Here is a 17,844-nt window from a genome sequence, read left to right as displayed (position 1 = left end):
TTGGGGCTCTTTCTCGCTCTCTCTCCGCAACATCCGACAGAGGACAGCCAAGCAACACTGAAGTGGCCGTAATCGATTACTCATACTCAATCAATGTGGATGGGGGGGATGGGAGGAGGTAGCGGTTTGCCAGGTTCTTACAGTAATCTGATAAAGCGACGGGAGGATGAGACACAGGCCATTTGTTTCTTTCACTCTCTCTCTCTCTCTCTCTCTCCATTTCATTTACCCTTCTCCCTGTTCTTCAGCCAGGGCCATTAGCCATTATACCTCTCTGTCTCCCTGTTTACAGACATACTCAATATCAGACGGCTGGGGACCTTAGCATCCTCTGTGAGAAATAGGAAGTTCTTATACTGTATTAAAGAGATACATTCACAGTATTCATGATGCACGTAGATAACAATGTAGTGTCTTTACAGTGGTAGTACCAAAACAAAACAAACATTCATCCACAGCTGATTCATACGGTAAGTGTAATGGTGATATTTCGATCAAGAAGGTATGTGGTGATTCTTTGTTATAATGATGACATTCTGGGGGGTGGGGTTAGTATGTCTAGACACTTAGCAGAGAGGGAGAAGACCTGAAATGGTTTGTTAGCCTCTGATATTAATATGCCTACTGCCCCACCCCTACACCTTCCCTCCTCGCTGAAATGTCAAGCACATCTAAATAACCGCTCTGCTCGCTCTCTCATTCTCTTTTTTATGGAAATGCATTCAGCCTTTTCAAACTGTGAACCCCTGCGACACGGGAGGGGTTTAGAGGGGGTACTGGGGCCCGTCGGGAGACTCGTATTCTTATTTATACATTTCCGAAGGTGAAGAGAGACTGACATGGGGTCATGACAATTTAATCAGAATACCGACAGAATCCTGCTGCCAAGCAGCTGCTGTATCCTCTATTAGATGTTTCTATAAAAATGAGTCAATCACCTTTGTCCCCAATGCAAGGCCCTGGCTCTGTTGTTTTTAATTATGCGTCATGACAGGTCTCATGTGCCTCCTTGCTTTTATTCATATGCTTTCTATTGGAAAACAATACTGGCATACTGTACAGTGGGACCTCAACGGACCTGGCAACCCAAGGATACCTGGCAACCCGTGTAATGCTTACGTAAACTATAAACAGAGGACTCAAGGATAACATAATGGTGGAGGTGAAGGGAAAAGAAGGGAAGGAAGCATGTGATAATAGAAAAATAAATACAATCAGATCTCCAAAAGTGGAATACTGAGGAGGAGAAAGGGAAAAATATTTTAAAAATACAGAGTAAAAAAAAAAAAAAAAGCCAGATAATTTGCATAGAGCATGTATGCAGGGGAAGACGAATGGCGGAGTGCTCTTTGCTTGTTGCCTTTGACAATAGGGTTTAGATGGCTGGGTTGAAGCCGAGGAAGAGGTGGTGATTCACATTTATCATTACTGACACTGACAAGTAATTAACTCCCATAACAGTTGCTCTCGGTGACAAGTCTGGCTGTTTGTTGAGTGACAATTTTGTATGACATGAATGCATCTCTGCTCCCGAGAATCTCTATTCAGTGGAAAGGGAGACCTGTCGAGCTGAGGCTGAGCTAAGCGGTAGAGGTGGAGGAGTGGAGTGGATGACTGGAGGAGACGAGGAGTAGAGGAGAGAGCGAGGTATCAGTGTTTAGAGCTCATTGGTACACAGAGGTGGGGAGAGGTTTCTATCCATGGTTCACAACAGAGATAGGTAGCAAGATACCCACATGAAAAAAGTACTACACTATGGTATAAATAGAATAGTATTCACTGTAATGTTTTTGAAGACCCTACTGTAGTATTCACTGGACTAAAGTTATCAAAAACACGACAGTAAAATCTATTATTTACATTTAACTACAGAATAATTACTGAATTAAAAAAAAATGAGTATATACTAAATGAATGTAGCATTTTTGCAGATTGTGGTATACTGTAGTATTTACTGTAGCATGCTGTGGTATTTATTGTGTTTTTGCAGACTAATATTTTTTTGCATAAATGATTGTAGTATTTACTAGTGTTTCTGTTGTATTATCTTTGACATAGAAGCGGAGGCTTTCTCCTCAAAGAAACCTACTGGAGAAATTGTAAAGAGCAGGTTTTCCATAACCTACCTGTAGGTAGGCAGGTATGACTGGGGTCTGAACAGATAGTTCAGAGCTTCTGCTCTTTTCTAAAACCTGTAGAGAATACAATATAATTAGGATTTATACTTGGCATGTATGTTTCTCACTTATGAGTGGCACAAATTGGGATATGGGGTATGGGGGAGGGGAATGGGCAGAGTATATCATTAACTTATAGGGGACTGCACTGTTTTTGCGGACATTCATGTAGTACTTAAGAAACAAAAGTTGGTAATGCTGTAGTATTTACTACAGCATTCTATAGTAAGTACTACACATGATCGAGGGATACTACAGTGTGTAGTATAACACTCTACAATATACTACAGTTTACTACATAATTATATAGTGCTGTTTACTACATAATTATAAAGTGCTGTAGTCAAGTCTAGTATTTTTTTCATGTGGAGGGAGTGAGGGAGAGAGAAATACAAAAGAGAGAGTGAAAGAACGAGAGAGCAAGCGAGAGAGATATATAGTAAGGTAGATATAGTAGTCCCTTGAGGGATAACTGGTGACTGACATCCCTGATGGACTGATTGATTGAGTGACTCAGAAGCAGTGGGTGTCACTCTCTTCTTGTCACCAAGGGCAGAAAGAGCCTTACACTGGCTGCCAGCCCTGCTCTATTGTCCATCTGTCTCGCTCTCTGTCTCATTGCCAGTACTAAGCATTTAGTGACAGGAGAGGTGAGCCACTAGCTAACGAGACACCTCTCTATCTCTCTCCTTCTCTCTCAGGTGGGTTCTATGTATAGTGGACGAGGAGGGGGCTTGGTTTTAACTTTTTAGGTCCGTTACAATGAAGTAAAGCTTGTGCCTTTAACGATGTAACTACAGGGCCAATAAAGCTATTTTTAAATTCAATCTCTCTCTCCATCTCATTCCCCTGACTATAGTTGGCCGGACAATGCCTTCCTTCCTGATCAGAGGGGAAGTAGCTCTGCAGCGTTTCACCTCTCTCTGCACCTCACTTTAGGTCCTATCTATGTTGTGCAGAGTCAGACATGGTGGAGTGAAGGGGCCTGAGAGCACATCTCTCAACACATGGGGCTGGGATGGCTGTGTGCTGTGCGGGCATGGGGCTGGGTCAGAGCCAACTGCCTCTCCAACAATGATAGGAAGCACAGCGTTAGGAGCCTGGCGGTTAGACAGCCAGTGCATTAGATTATTGAAGCAGATATGAAACTTGGCTTGGCAGTCAGACAGGGAGGGAGTAGAGGGAGGGACTGTAAAGTGCCGAGTGCCGTTTCCTTTCACAGATTGAGTGGTGAGAGAGTGGACAGGGGGAATAAGGAGGACACGGGATAGGGCTGCTGGATGCAGGACTAGCTACCTGCTGGGTCACGGATTGACCCCGAAACAAACACATTGACGCATGGGTGCACATACATTGTCTGCTCGCTGGAGGGTTGGTGGTAAGGGTGTGTGCCGAGTAACCTTCCATCAGATCCCATCCTGAAGGAAACACTGGAATGGCCAAAACGAAATACTGGAATGGCCAATAAGAAACACTGGAATGGCCAAAAAGAAACACTGGAATGGCCAATAAGAAACACTGGAATGGCCAATAAGAAACACTGGGATGGCCAAAAATAAATACTGGAATGGCCAAAAAGAAACACTGGAATGGCCAAAAAGAAACACTGGAATGGCCAAAAAGAAACACTGGAATGGCCAAAAAGAAACACTGGAATGGCCAAAAAGAAACACTGGAATGGCCAAAAAGAAACACTGGAATGGCCAAAAAGAAACACTGGAATGGCCAAAAAGAAACACTGGAATGGCCAATAAGAAACACTGGAATGACCAAAAAGAAACACTGGAATGGCCAATAAGAAACACTGGAATGACCAAAAAGAAATACTGGAATGGCCAAAAAGAAACACTGGAATGGCCAAAAAGAAACACTGGAATGGCCAAAAAGAAATACTGGAATGGCCAAAAAGAAACACTGGAATGGCCAAAAAGAAACACTGGAATGGCCAATAAGAAACACTGGAATGGCCAATAAGAAACACTGGAATGGCCAATAAGAAACACTGGAATGACCAAAAAGAAATACTGGAATGGCCAAAAAGAAACACTGGAATGGCCAAAAAGAAACACTGGAATGGCCAAAAAGAAACACTGGAATGGCCAATAAGAAACACTGGGATGGCCAATAAGAAACACTGGAATGGCCAAAAAGAAACACTGGAATGGCCAAAAAGAAACACTGGAATGGCCAAAAAGAAACACTGGAATGGCCAAGTGTAACAAACACTTTGACCTGTGAAAAGAAATCCATATTATGATGTTGAAATGAGGAAGGGGAAGAGGGTGAAGGAAGGGTGGAGGGAGGCTTTCCTCTCATTCACAAAGGTCAAGGCCAATAATTGCATCCTCATTACATGATAGAGCTAATGTGGTTACAGTGCAGTCCAAGAGACAGAGACAAATGAGACCATACAAGACACTGGCACCATGTCTGGCATAACATGACAGAGTGGACATTGCTTCTCTAGTCGCCATAATGCAAGGACAACTACAGTATAACTACAGTAAAGAGATACAGTCAGTAAAGGCTTCCTAAAGCCTTTAAATCAGGGTCAAATCCAATTGAAGTTTAATCAAAATGAAATAATGGCATCTACAGTATTTTCAATGATTTCTCAATAAACTGAAAATAAACATTACATTTCAGAATTTTAACTTCAAATCACTTCCTGAACCCACACCCTACATTAAACACTTGACTACACTGCTGAATCGTGACTCAAACGACTGGGATCCACTCTTAAACAGATCCTGTCAACAATTATTTTTCCAACTGTCATTCAAGTTTAATTTGTCACGTGCACAAGTGCAGTGAAATGTTTAACTTGCAAGCCCTACCCAACAGTGCAGTATTCAATATCAAAATAGCATAAACAAATAAAACTCTGAAAAAAAACAAACGTCCTCTCACTGTCAACTGCGTTTATTTTCAGCAAACTTAGCATATGTAAATATTTGTAATGAACATAACAAGATTCAAAAACTGAGACATAAACTGAACAAGTTCCACAGACATGTGACTAACATAAATGGAATAATGTGTTCCTGAACAAAGGGGGGGGATCAACAACAAAAGTAACAGTCAGTATCTGGTGTGGCCACCAGCTGCATTAAGTACTGCTGTGCATCTCCTCCTCATGGACTGCAGCAGATTTGCCAGTTCTTGCTGTGAGATGTTACCCCACCCTTCCACCAAGGCACCTGCAAGTTCCCGGACATTTCTGGGGGCAATGGCCCTCGTCCTCCCATCCAACAGGTCCCAGACGTGCTCAATGGGATTGAGATCCGGGCTCTTCTCTGGCCATGGCAGAACACTGACATTCCTGTCTTGCAGGAAATCACGCACAGAACGAGCAGTATGGCTTGTGGCATTGTCATGCTGGAGGGTCATGTCAGGATGAGCCTGCAGGAAGGGTACCACATGAGGGAGGAGGATGTCTTCCCTGTAACGCACAGCATCGAGACTACCTGCAATGACAACAAGCTCAGTCCGATGATGCTGTGACACACCGCCCCAGACCATGACGGACCCTCCAAATCGATCCTGCTCCAGAGTGCAGGCCTCGGTGTAACGCTCATTCCTTCGACGATAAACGCAAATCCGACCATCACCCCTGGTGAGAGAAAACCGCGACTCGTCAGTGAAGAGCAGTTTTTGCCAGTCCTGTCTGGTCCAGCAATGGTGGGTTTGTGCCCATAGGCGACATTGTTGCCGTTGATGTCTGGTGAGGACCTGCCTTACAACATTCCTAAGGCACGTTCAAGCAAAGGAGCAGGGAAACTGGGCATCTTTCTTTTGGTGTTTTTCAGAGTCAGGAGAAAGGCCTCTTTAGTGTCCTAAGTATTCACAACTGTAACCTTAATTGCCTACCGTCTATAAGCTGTTAGTGTCTTAACGACCGTTCCACAGGTGCATGTTCATTAAATGTTTAGGGTTCATTGAACAAGCATGGGAAACAGTGTTTAAACGCTTTACAATGAAGATCTGTGAAGTTATTTAGATTTTTATGAATTTTCTTTGAAAGACAGGGTCCTGAAAAAGGGACGTTTCTTTTTTTCTAAGTTTATATAAATAAAACTACAGTATATAGACCAAATTCGAGTGGTCTCATTGTAACAAAGGTCTCATTGTACGAGTTCAGTTATTTTCAACCAGAGTGACCATATAGATCATGTAAGATCTCCCTGGACAAAAGAGAATTGTGGATTTCAATAATTCATATCCTTTTAAAGCTCTGGGTCTAACCAGAGAGCATTCCTTCCTAACCTGACTGTTATTGATGAGGGCTCGAACATTTGAGTCTCCGTCCGCTTGAGATTTTGTTATTGACTCAGTGATTGATTTAAGCCCTTATAATTAGCTGTCCCTAATTGAATTAATGTTCCATTTAACGATACAGCAGCCCAGAGCAGAGGGAAGCCGTGTCATTGATAGATCTGCCTGGACTCATATGAAATCCTGGTTGGCAGATGATGTACTGTAACACAGATGCAATTCATTGACAGAGAAGAAGGAAGAAACAAACTATCCCCTCCGGTCCAGTTCTCCAAATGCCAGTCTTGTCTGCAACACACAACACACCCTTTCAGACTGATGTGGACAAATGTGACCCAGGTAGGCTCACATCTCTGATTTAATTTGCTTAATAGCATTAAGAACCTGTTTGGGCTTTAATTTGCTTAAAGTAAATCCACGTCATACAGAATGCAAACTTTTATACCCTATTAGCGGTGTGTCTTAAAACCAAAGGCAGACAGGGAGATTTAAAGGTTTGATGTCTTTGTTGATTAAAAGGGGAGAAAACTACATCAACTCGACTAGAAATAGAACTGGGGGCGAATGTGAAGTTTACGACATCTGAGATTCAGTGCCAGGAAAATAGATTTCATTAGCCAGTAATGGAGCTTGGTGTGTTTCCTAACTGCATTATGGGTAGCTGATTCCTGCATCCCTGTTGGCATCTCTGCTGCCCCCTGATTGGCTGAAGCCTCTTTTCCTGGACTGATGATTAAGAACGTCGTGCTTTGGTCAGCGAGATCAAAAAGACAGCATAGAAAAAACACAGCGGCCACAGTGAAACAAACTTATCCGTTACTCCGATAAAGTACTTGTTCGTCTTGTTTTAATCTCATCTTGGATATCGTTTCTCAAAAGGAATAGTGTTATCATGAATCTATACTGTATCTTAGATATCGTTTATCAAAAGGAATAGTACATCTAATCCCTACTTGGGAACGGGGAGTCAGTCGTCTGCTTTGAACAGTTCTGAGCCCATGGGTTCTGAGTCAGAATCAGAGAGGAGAACACGTCCTCATCAGAGAGTCAGCCTGTGTTTCTCCCCATCGGCAGAGACACGGACAGCCGGCCTACACAGGGTTACTCTACTGTCATTTCTTTCCCGTGTGTGTGTGTGTATGTGTGTGTGTGTGTGTGTGTGTGTGTGTGTGTGTGTGTGTGTGTTTGTGTGAAGCTCTCTCTGCAGAATCAGAATCTAATAATTTCCTCAGTAGATGCTGTGCTAGACAGAATATAGCTGCTGTACATTAGAGTTGTATTGGAGACCTACTATTGTACCAATGCAAGTGTTCTGCGTCCGCCCTGGACCTCTCCTGTTGGGTATGACTTTGACTTCAGCTCTCAGCAAATTAATGAAATGGGTTAATCCTATTTTTGCATTAAGGATTTACACACTTTTCTTGGTTCTCTGAAGAGTTGTCAATGGTGTGGCTTTATTGAGAGGCCTTAGTAATTGCAAGGGCTGCATGTCTTTCCCTTGCCTGACTAACCACTTGACATTAATGGAAATTGCACGTGGCTCTCCTCTTGTTGAGATCTTAGTTGTTCTTCCACACAACGAATCATCTGATATGCACATGTAGTATTATCACATGTGGAAATGATCATACATTGATGATAACTGTCTGATACGCTCATAGACAGTATGGTTTATGCCTTCATACTCGCCCACCATTACCGCCACAGAGAAAAAGTGAATGGCAACGTGAATTACATTATCATGACCGTCTCAGTGTCCACATAATGATGTTATCTCTGGTTTCTGCCTTTTTAACCTTCCTTAAACCCAACATAAATGTAAATAACAGTCTAGAACTGTCTGATGACTCGGGACGGGTTGATGCATTGGCTGCGTTAATAGGGTAGTTAAGATGGCTGATTCAAATGACCTGACGACTCTGAGGGAAGAGGGGTTAATGACAGGGGAGCAACAGTCACATCCAATCTAATCACAGAGATGTTTTGGGGGTCTAATTTGGGATAATGGCAGTTAGCTCTGAGGGATGGGTGACATGGGAAGGAAAATGGGCTTTTGTACAGTCTCACATTTGACTGGGTTTTGAGGTCAAGTTGTTTTGCAATCAACATATCTGTGGCATATCCTCAACTTGGCCTTATGGTCAAGGAACAACAACTTAGAAGGATAGTATCCTTTTCTCTAGCGTCTGAGGCTATGTACCAAATGGCACACTTTGCCCTATGGGCCCTGGTCAAAAGTAGTGCACTACATAGGGATTTGCCATTTGGGATGCACTCTGTCCCTTACTTGATTAAGCAAGGTGAGGTGTGTTTGTGTCTCCACTCAATCTCTAGGTTGAGCGTGAACTGTGGAGCTGAATGGATGAGTGTGAGGCTTGGTCATGAACTGAGCATTAACATGTGGTACATTTAAGCAATAAGGCACCTCAGGGGTTTGTGGTATATGGTCAGTATACTATGGCTAAGGGCTGTTATTAGGCACGATGCAACGCCCTTAGCCATAGTATACCGACCATAAACCCTTGAGGTGCCTTAATGCTATTTTTAACTGGTTAACAACGTCATTAGAAGAGTCTAAATAAATGTCTTGTCATACCTGTGGTATAAGGTCCTGATAGACCCTGACTGACAGCCAATCAGCATTCCAGGCTCGAACCATCCAGTTTATAATAAGCATTAACTCAACTCTAAAGTAATAACTGAGCTCTACACGAACTGAACTCTGTGGATCTTTTCACTTGAACTGAGTTCTGTGGTAATTTTAGCAGATTAATCATCATTTTGAGCTGATTAGGGGCCAGGACAGTCTCGTCTTCTCTGCTCTGAACATCTAATCCATCTCTCAGAGTGTCTGTGAAGGTCAGTGAGCATCTCTTCCGTTAGATACCGTCAGACTGACACAGAGACATACATGTATGTCACTATTTCAATGACGTGTAAAACAGATAGAGGACACTCAAGGTTCAAACAGCTGAACTGTAACTAAATATACCTATTCCACGGTATCTCATGTGAGCCCTGGTCAAACGTAATGCACTAAAAAAGGAAGAGGGCGCAACTCGGGACACACCCTAGAAATTCCAATTCCAATTGAAATGAAATGGAATTGATCCCATCCCTGCAGGGAGTCAACCAGTATCTAAAGCAGAGAGCAGAGACACACCATGTCTCTCCATTAGTATGCTACAGGTTATTTCCTGTGCAGACCTCATCATAGACACCTCAAAGAGGTAAGTCTGAAGGAGGATGATTGATGTGGTCCTATGAATGACTGAACAGGAGCAGAGTACACACTAGAGATAGTCATTACCGAGGAGCCAGTCTATTCCTCAGATTAACTTTTGTTTGCTGTGTTGCCCTGAGAGCTTAATTTTCAAGATGGTGGGAGGAGGTGCTGAGCGGAGAGTGGCGCGTCGTTCATTTATTTTTAATTGCTGGAGTCTGAGATTTTGGGGGTCGGGATTCATTTGGCTGTGTCCTCGCTCTATGGGTGGGTAAATGAAGTGGACTCAGAGAGGACTGGTAATGAAATGAGGTCCCAGCGGATGCACTGTTTGACTACTCTGCTTCCAGGACAAATAGGACTGGGGGACTATCTGGAGGTGAGGAGGAAAAGGAGTGAATTTGAGTTCAAATCAGTATCTGCAAACAAATGTTCTCGAGAGGGAATATATATATATATATATATATATATATACACACAGTGGGGAGAACAAGTATTTGATACACTGCCGATTTTGCAGGTTTTCCTACTTACAAATGCAAATGAATTACTTAAAAATTATGCAATGTTATTTTCTGTTTTTTTGTTTTAGATTCCGTCTCTCACAGTTGAAGTGTACCTATGCTAAAAATTACAGACCTCTACATGATTTGTAAGTGGGAATATATATATACACAGCATGATAATTACACAGGTGCACCTTGTGCTTGGTTCAATAAAAGGCCACTCTAAAATGTACATTTTTGTTACACAACACAAGGCAACAGATGTCTCAAGTTTTGAGGGAGTGTGTAATTGACATGCTGACTGCAGGAATGTCAACCAGAGCTGTTGCCTGATAATTTAATATTATTTTCTCTACCATAAGCGACCTCCAACGTCATTTTACATTATTTGGCAGTACGTCCAACTGGAGATGACGTGTAACCATGCCAGCCCAGGACCTCCACTTCAGGCTTCTTCACCTGCGGGATCGTCTGAGGAGGGGGATGATGAGGAATATTATTATTATTACTATCCAGTTTGAGTGTTTGTTGCAGCTCGTTCCAGTCGCTAGCTGCAGCGAACTGAAAAGAGGAGCGACCCAGGGATGTGTGCGCTTTGGGGACCTTTAACAGAATGTGACTGGCAGAACGGGGGTTGTATGTGGAGGATGAGGGCTGCAGTAGCTATCTCAGGGGGGAGTGAAGCCTAAGAGGGTTTTATAAATAAGCATAAATTAGTTGGTCTTGCGACGGGTATACAGAGATGACCAGTTTACAGAAGAGCATAGAGTGTAGTGATGTGTCCTATAAGGAGCCTTTCTGTCTGTAATAAAGTCCTCAAACAAATGTTGATTACTTGTCCTCTCTGATGTATTGTTGTCTCTACCTTCTTGCCATTTGTGCTGTTGTCTGTGCCCAATAATGTTTGTACCCTGTTTTATGCTGCTACTGTGTTGTGCTGCTGCCATATTGCATTGCTACCATGTTGTTGTCATGTTGTGTTGCTAGCATGCTGTGTTTTTTATATGTTGCTGCCCTGCTATGTTGTCGTCTAAGGTCTCTCTTTATGTAGTGTTTGGATGTCACTCTTGTCGTGATGTGTGTTTTGTCCTATATTTAAAAAAATATGTATCCCAGGCCACGTCCCCGCAGGAGGCCTTTTGCCTTTTGGTATGCCGTCATTGTAAATTAGAATTAGTTCTTAACTGGCTTACCTTGTTAAATAAAGGTTAAATCAAATAAATAAAATACATTGGCTGGGCCTGGCCCCCCAGTGGGTGGACCTGGTTCCCAAGTGGGTGGACCTGGCTCCCCAGTGGGTGGACCTGGCTCCCCAGTGGGTGAATCTGGTTCCCCAGTGGGTGGACCTGGTTACTCAATGGGTGGACCTGGTTACTCAATGGGTGGACCTGGCTCCCAAGTGGATGAGCTGATGCCCTCCCAGGACCACCCATGGCTGCGCCGCTGCCCAGTCATGTGGAATCCATAGAATAGGGCCTAATTGATCTATTTAAACTAACTGATTTCCTTCTATGAAGTATACCTCACTAAAACCTTTGAAATTGTTGCATGTTGCGTTAATATTTTTGTTCAGTATAGAAAAGCAACAACCATTGTGTCTATTTAGGTAAACATATTAACATCCTGTCTACTCTTTGCCAACGAAATACTAGTTTACTGAGCTATCTGCTTACTTTTAGACCAATCATGCAAAAACGTCAAGTCAGATTCATGTCGCCTACAATTCAAGACAGCACCGCAACCTCTCAGGCCTTATCCATGGCAAGCCTAATGGAAGGAGAAAGCAGATTGGTTCTAGTGGAAATCCTGAATATATTTAGGGAATAACAGAGCACATTTTAATGCATAACAACAAGGTCCACACACACACACACACACACACACACACACACACACACACACAAACTGTATATGTAAGACGAAGAAATGTCAGAAGGAGAAAAGCACAGTGGCGAGACAATGAATCTATCGCAATGCTGTTTTTTTTTAATGAGCCACTTATATCCAAGATATTTCAACTAAATGTGACCAACCTACCTAAATCGTATTGTATGAATGCATTTCTCCATCTAAAAAGGTAATGAAAAGAGTATCCAGTATCCACAGACACTGGCTTAAGCCTCAGTGGGCTCACCTGCATGCTATAGGCCAGTGGAGACCAGGCCAAGCCAGCTGGAGCTAACCACAAGACAAAAGAGGACAAGAGAACACAGCCAGCACCCTGGCTGTGAATTTGTGTCGTCACACAAAGGACATTTTTCATCGCTCTCTCCTTCTTTCTCTCCTTTCTCAATGTCACATAAAAAACATCCCATTGCCCCCATTCAACCGCCATCCGCTTTTGTTTCCCATTGATGCAAATTAAATGTGGCTCTCTCGCTTTAAATGGAGAATGGACCTTCCTGCCTGGCCCTTCCACACAAGCACGCCCACACACACACTCCCTGGGCTTGAGATGTTTACTGCAGGCTAGAGCCATGTTACATTCCTACAGCAATTTAAAATCTGTGGCCCTCTAACGGGAACCAATAAAACAGTGTGAAAAGCTCATTGTGACACTGGACCTCATTGTGCCAGTGTGGAATCATTGGAGCACAGGGAAGGGAAACGAACGAAACATAAAAGAGAGAGGAGCGAAAAGAGGAGAGAGAAGAGAGAGTGTAAAAAGGAGAGAGAGAGAGAGAGAGGGAGTGGAGAGAGAGAAAGAAAAGGGAAATCAAATAAATAGTGTTGAATTATTCAGCACTGAGGGAAATCGGATCCTGTCAATCACCTAAAGTCCATCTTTTGCCCCACTGCAAACTCTGGCAGGGAAATAAATGGTGCTTAACCGGTTAGCCTAATAGGTGTGGCAGAATATGGCTCTTATTAGCTCTCAAATAGTGTATTTGCATTGTGGAAGTTGGACTGCATGGTTCTGTCCCAAATGGCACCCTATTACCATGATAGTGCACTACCTTTGACCAGGCCCCATAGGGTAGTGCACTATAAAGAAAATAGGGTGCACACCATTTGTGCACTGCACTGCAGCATGTCCTTTTTCTTTCCTGGTTTTGACTGCTTAATTGCCTCCAGGTGATGATTATTCAGCTTGGAACTACAGAGAGACACTACTTAATGTCAAAGTGGCTCTCTAAAGGAACTTTTTGTGTCTGCCCTTAAATGAGCAATTTGATGTACTGCAAAGTTTTTGAGAGCGTAGCTACTGTAATTTCTACGGACTGTCAACAATAGCTGCCTGGACAAAGTCAGCTCCATTTGTAAATATCCTTTGAGCAGACCAGACAGGCTTGCCTTAAAATATTTGACTCTCTTTCATACTATGACTAGGCAGAATACTCTGAAGGCTTTTCAGCAGTAGGCCTCCAGTATGCAATATAACTAGAAGTGAGCAGTAGAATCCTTGCTTTTAGGCTGATTTAATGGAAAAGAAATAACGCTAATATTGCTTCTCCTAGTCCGGTTGTCAATCACTTCTTTGATTCAACGTACACTCTAAACACATTTCATACAAATAAGGGTAATAACATATCGACTTCCTTGTTTTACAGTACTTCCATGTCTGACTCTGTGTTGCTGTTGCTTGGTCCAACTTTTCCCCGTACGAGGCACGCTAGGGCCTTCTATTCCCACAAGTCATTATGGTGTGGTGCTAAGGTGCTCCTGCTTCCTATGATTTGTAGCTAATGAGCTGGCACCCCTGCCCATGTTCAATTATTCTCATCGAGAAAGTGATTTCTCACTCCACGGAGCAAATCGGAAAACTCACTCGCTAATTCTAATCAGGACGTGGAAAGAAATGTCCCATAAATAAGGTGATGATAAAATATGCTGGAGCAGGTTGAGATGGAGGTGGAGGGAGATTGAGGGAGAGAGAGTGAGAGCAAAGAGAGAGAGAGAGAGAGAGAGAGCAATGAGAGAGAGAGAGAGACATGAGAGAGAGAGAGAGAGAGAGAGAGAGAGAGAGAGAGAGAGAGAGAGAGAGAGGGGAGATGGAGAGAGAGAAACAATGCCTTTCACCTCTTAAAGTAACCTCAGCATAGTTTCACTTGATGTCGTCAGCTTTGACGTGCATGGCAGAGATGTCTCCGCTCTACACTTCTCCAGATCTGTTTACTGACAGAGAAACTGTCCAGACAGACTGTTGCTGTTGTTCATTCTGAAGGGCCAAATGAAGGAGGTAGGAAAAGCTGCCTGAGTGGTAATCAGGTGTGGCGAGAGGGAAGAAGAAAAAGATAATCGACATGAGTGCAAGACAGGTGAGTGTTTGTCTGTGCGTTTATGCATGTGCCTGTGTCCATGCATTTAGATATGTGAAGGAGACACAAAAAGGCAGTGGCTCTTTGAGCAACACAGCCAACTGATTGCTAATGACTACTTTAACACAAAGGGAGGGACATTGACAGGTAGACCTGCTATCGGAATCACCAGTCCCCACTCCCCCCCTCCCCACTCTCTCTCTCTCTCTCAGAGCGGCGGAGGCTAGCTGGGGGTAAATTAGTCCTGAGAAATAAGTATCAGACAGGCTGCAGGGACAACCAAAAAATGTGCAGGAACATCCCAAAAAGCTCAAAACGGTACAAATGAGATAAGAAAAATAAAAGTGGCTCCAAAACATTCGGCAGAGTTGGCTATGAGTTAGGAAAGGAGAGAAAGAGAGAGAGAAAGAGAGAGAGAGATACTTTCAAGGGGACCGGGAAAGGCCAAAGGGGCAAACTGTGTGGGAAGATATCTGAGAGCAGGGGACTTTAATTGTGCTGCTTCCAATGCTGTTTGCATTAAAAGCCTGACGATTGTTATGCCTTTATAATGCAGTCCCAGCCATAGGCCGTTTCAGACACGTAGGCTACAGTCCCAGGGAGAAACGAATGTCTGGGCCATTATGGCTCAGATTAAGTTGTCAAATTAAGGCAGAACTTTACTGGTGTGAAGGGCGAGAGGAAGAGGTGAAGAGAATTCTGGATCCCAATAGAGCGAACATACATTACAGTAAGAGGAGAAGAGAGCAAACCCTGGGTAAAAGCTGTTTAACTAGGCCTATTTACTTTAAAAACTAGTAGAAATACAGTGTTTGGAAAATAACCTCCTAATCGTTGTGTGTTTGATAAGACAATAAAATATCTGCGAAATGATAATGGAATTACACTGTAAAAATAGAAAGTCTCAAAACACCATGATTGTGTAATGAAACCATGAAAAGTAGTGCATCTCAGCTGACATCTGGTGTTTGGAGGGTGTTTGAATGTAAACCCTATGGAAGTGTTTTAATACTCAGAATGTGTTTTAAAACAGAAATGAAGTACTCTAAAACACACAAAGTGGTTCTTTAACCTTAATATTGGTTTTTAAGAGAGTTTTGTGAAAATACTTTTTGGGGGTTTCAGTGCATGTAAAAAAAGGCAGCATCAAAACACAAACCATCTCTCATACAATCAATGGTTTAGAAATACAAATGGTTTATAGCCTAAATATAGATTTATGATAATAGATACAATTGTTCTGTGTTTATTTAGACAGATTATAAAAGGAAAGGGCAGTAAGATGGTCCATTTTTGGGGAATTTTACCCACTCGACCACACAGCAAGAAATTATTCTGGGGTAGCAGAATGACTCATGGCACATGTGACCTGTTGGTCACCACCTAACAATGACCATACCATGACCCTAGAAGTGACCACTGACCAGGATGAAAAGGTGAGGACAGAGGAGTGTGGGATGTTATCTGTCATCTCAGGCGGAAGACGGCAACAAGACCCTATCCCCAAGCACCATATTAACCCTGTCCTGGGCGTCCCCAAGCACCGGTTTGACCCCAGGTGACTGGAACCCAACACTTGACCCTCACCATGGCCACCTACTTATGTTGATGGGTTAGTGGATGCTGTGTCATAAATAGGATCAGGAAATAGTCCTGACCTGGTGACTTGACCAGGAACGACTCTGGTCTCGAGTTAAAACTTTTATTGGTCAGGAAAACCTCCTATCTGCAGTTAAAACATCTCAGCAGTAGTCTGACTCTCTGTCTGACAAATGACTGCTGCTCCCTCCCTCTCCTCTCCTCTCCTCTCCTCTCAGGGGGTTGTGGAGTGGCGTTGTGTTAGTCCATTGTGCCGGCAGGTTAATGGACGAGAACAGTTCCAGCTCACTGGCTGGTCTTCACAGGAGAGCAGAAGAGGGGAGCGAAGAGGAGGGGAGGGGAGAGGCACCAGTGCTCTTTGAACACAGACACACAGCCACTCCTACCTCTAACAGGTGCTGGGCTGGTGGGAATGAGAGATACATGGGTGGAGATGGAGGGGGGCAGTGGTCTGGGAGAAGGGAGGGGAAGACATGAGGAATGGAGGGAGGCTGGAGGGTACTATAAAACAGGTAATAGAGAGGGAGGGATGGGGGAAGGAGAGATAAAGGGATGGAGGGGCAGTTGCCGAGGGGAAGAAAGGAGTGAGGGAGGAAGGGATCCTGGAGAGTGTGGTAAAAGAGGTTAAAGAGAGAGAGAGATGCTCACTCAGTTCTGCATACAGAATGACAAGTCACCCAGACACATTCCTTTCCCCTTGAGCAGCTCTGAATGAACCAACCCACCTACCTACCTACCTACCGTCAAGGTCAATAACACAACGTTTCTCAATTCAACGACGGCCTCAGCAACTAGGCCTGTTGGGGGCTGGGAGGGAAGGAGGGAGATGTAGCTTGTTTGTTTGCTTGACTGAGCATAAGAAGAAAGCAAACCATGCTTGATTGATCAACATGTGCTCTGACTCACAGCACAAGCTAGTATCTTTCAAACTCAGTCTAGGGAGAGATGGTGAGCTAAGCCACGCTAAGCTGGCTAACCAAGAGAGAGAGAGAAGCCTGGTTGGGAGCAGCTCAGTGCTGGGTAGTTAATTAAGCGAGGAAAGCTAATTTGAGGCTAAGGCTGTATTGTAGTGCTGTATGTGACTCTCTCTCAGCAGAACTCTGTCTCTTGTGAGCTGCCATTTACATTATAAGGTAATTACGCAGAGGAGAGCAGATGCCCCCCTCGACAGAGAGGAGAGACAATGTGGCATTGCTTTTCGTAAAAATAATCCTCTATTTTGAACACACAGCAGCACCTACTGGCCAGGTCCACCAGTTGGGTTTAAAACCCAATGAGAAAAGAAAGAAGAAGAAAAAGAGAGAGAGAGAGAGAGAGAGAGAAGAGAGGAGAGAGAGAAGAGAGGAGAGAGAGAGCGCGAGAGAGAGAGAGAAAGAGAGGAGAGAGAGAGAGAAGAGAGGATAGAGAGAGCGAAGAGAGGAGAGAGAGAGAGAGAAGAGAGGAGAGAGAGAGAGAGAAGAGAGGAGAGAGAAAGAGAAGAGAGGAGAGAGAGAGAGAAGAGAGGATAGAGAGAGAGAAGAGAGGAGAGAGAGAGAGAAGAGAGGAGAGAGAGAAGAGAGGAGAGAGAGAGAGAAGAGAGGAGAGAGAGAGAGAAGAGAGGATAGAGAGAGAGAAGAGAGGATAGAGAGAGAGAAGAGAGGAGAGAGAGAGAGTGAGAGAGAGAGAGAGAGAGAAAGAGAGGAGAGAGAGAGAAGAGAGGAGAGAGAGAAGAGAGGATAGAGAGAGAGAAGAGAGATAGAGAGCGAGAGAGAGAGAAATGAGGATAGAGAGAGAGAAGAGAGGATAGAGAGAGAGAAGAGAGGAGA

The 17,844-nt window shown here is 43.6% G+C and overlaps 1 protein-coding gene across 5 annotated transcripts in view; it reads right to left on the bottom strand.

Moving 5' to 3' along the window:
• LOC139420411 (partitioning defective 3 homolog) overlaps positions 1 to 17,844 on the bottom strand; it is a 546,201-nt gene that overhangs the window by 291,504 nt on the left and 236,853 nt on the right. For 2 of the 5 annotated variants that reach the window (XM_071170486.1, XM_071170487.1), the window contains exon 6: positions 2,127 to 2,192. The exons of the other annotated variants lie outside the window; for them this stretch is intronic. In XM_071170486.1, coding sequence (XP_071026587.1) covers positions 2,127 to 2,192 — 66 coding nt within the window. The remainder of the gene's footprint in view (positions 1 to 2,126; positions 2,193 to 17,844) is intronic. 5 annotated transcript variants of the gene reach the window in all.

Source organism: Oncorhynchus clarkii, chromosome 11, assembly GCF_045791955.1.
Source record: "Oncorhynchus clarkii lewisi isolate Uvic-CL-2024 chromosome 11, UVic_Ocla_1.0, whole genome shotgun sequence".
NCBI lineage: Eukaryota > Metazoa > Chordata > Actinopteri > Salmoniformes > Salmonidae > Oncorhynchus > Oncorhynchus clarkii.
This window is presented reverse-complemented; position numbering and strand designations above follow the sequence as displayed.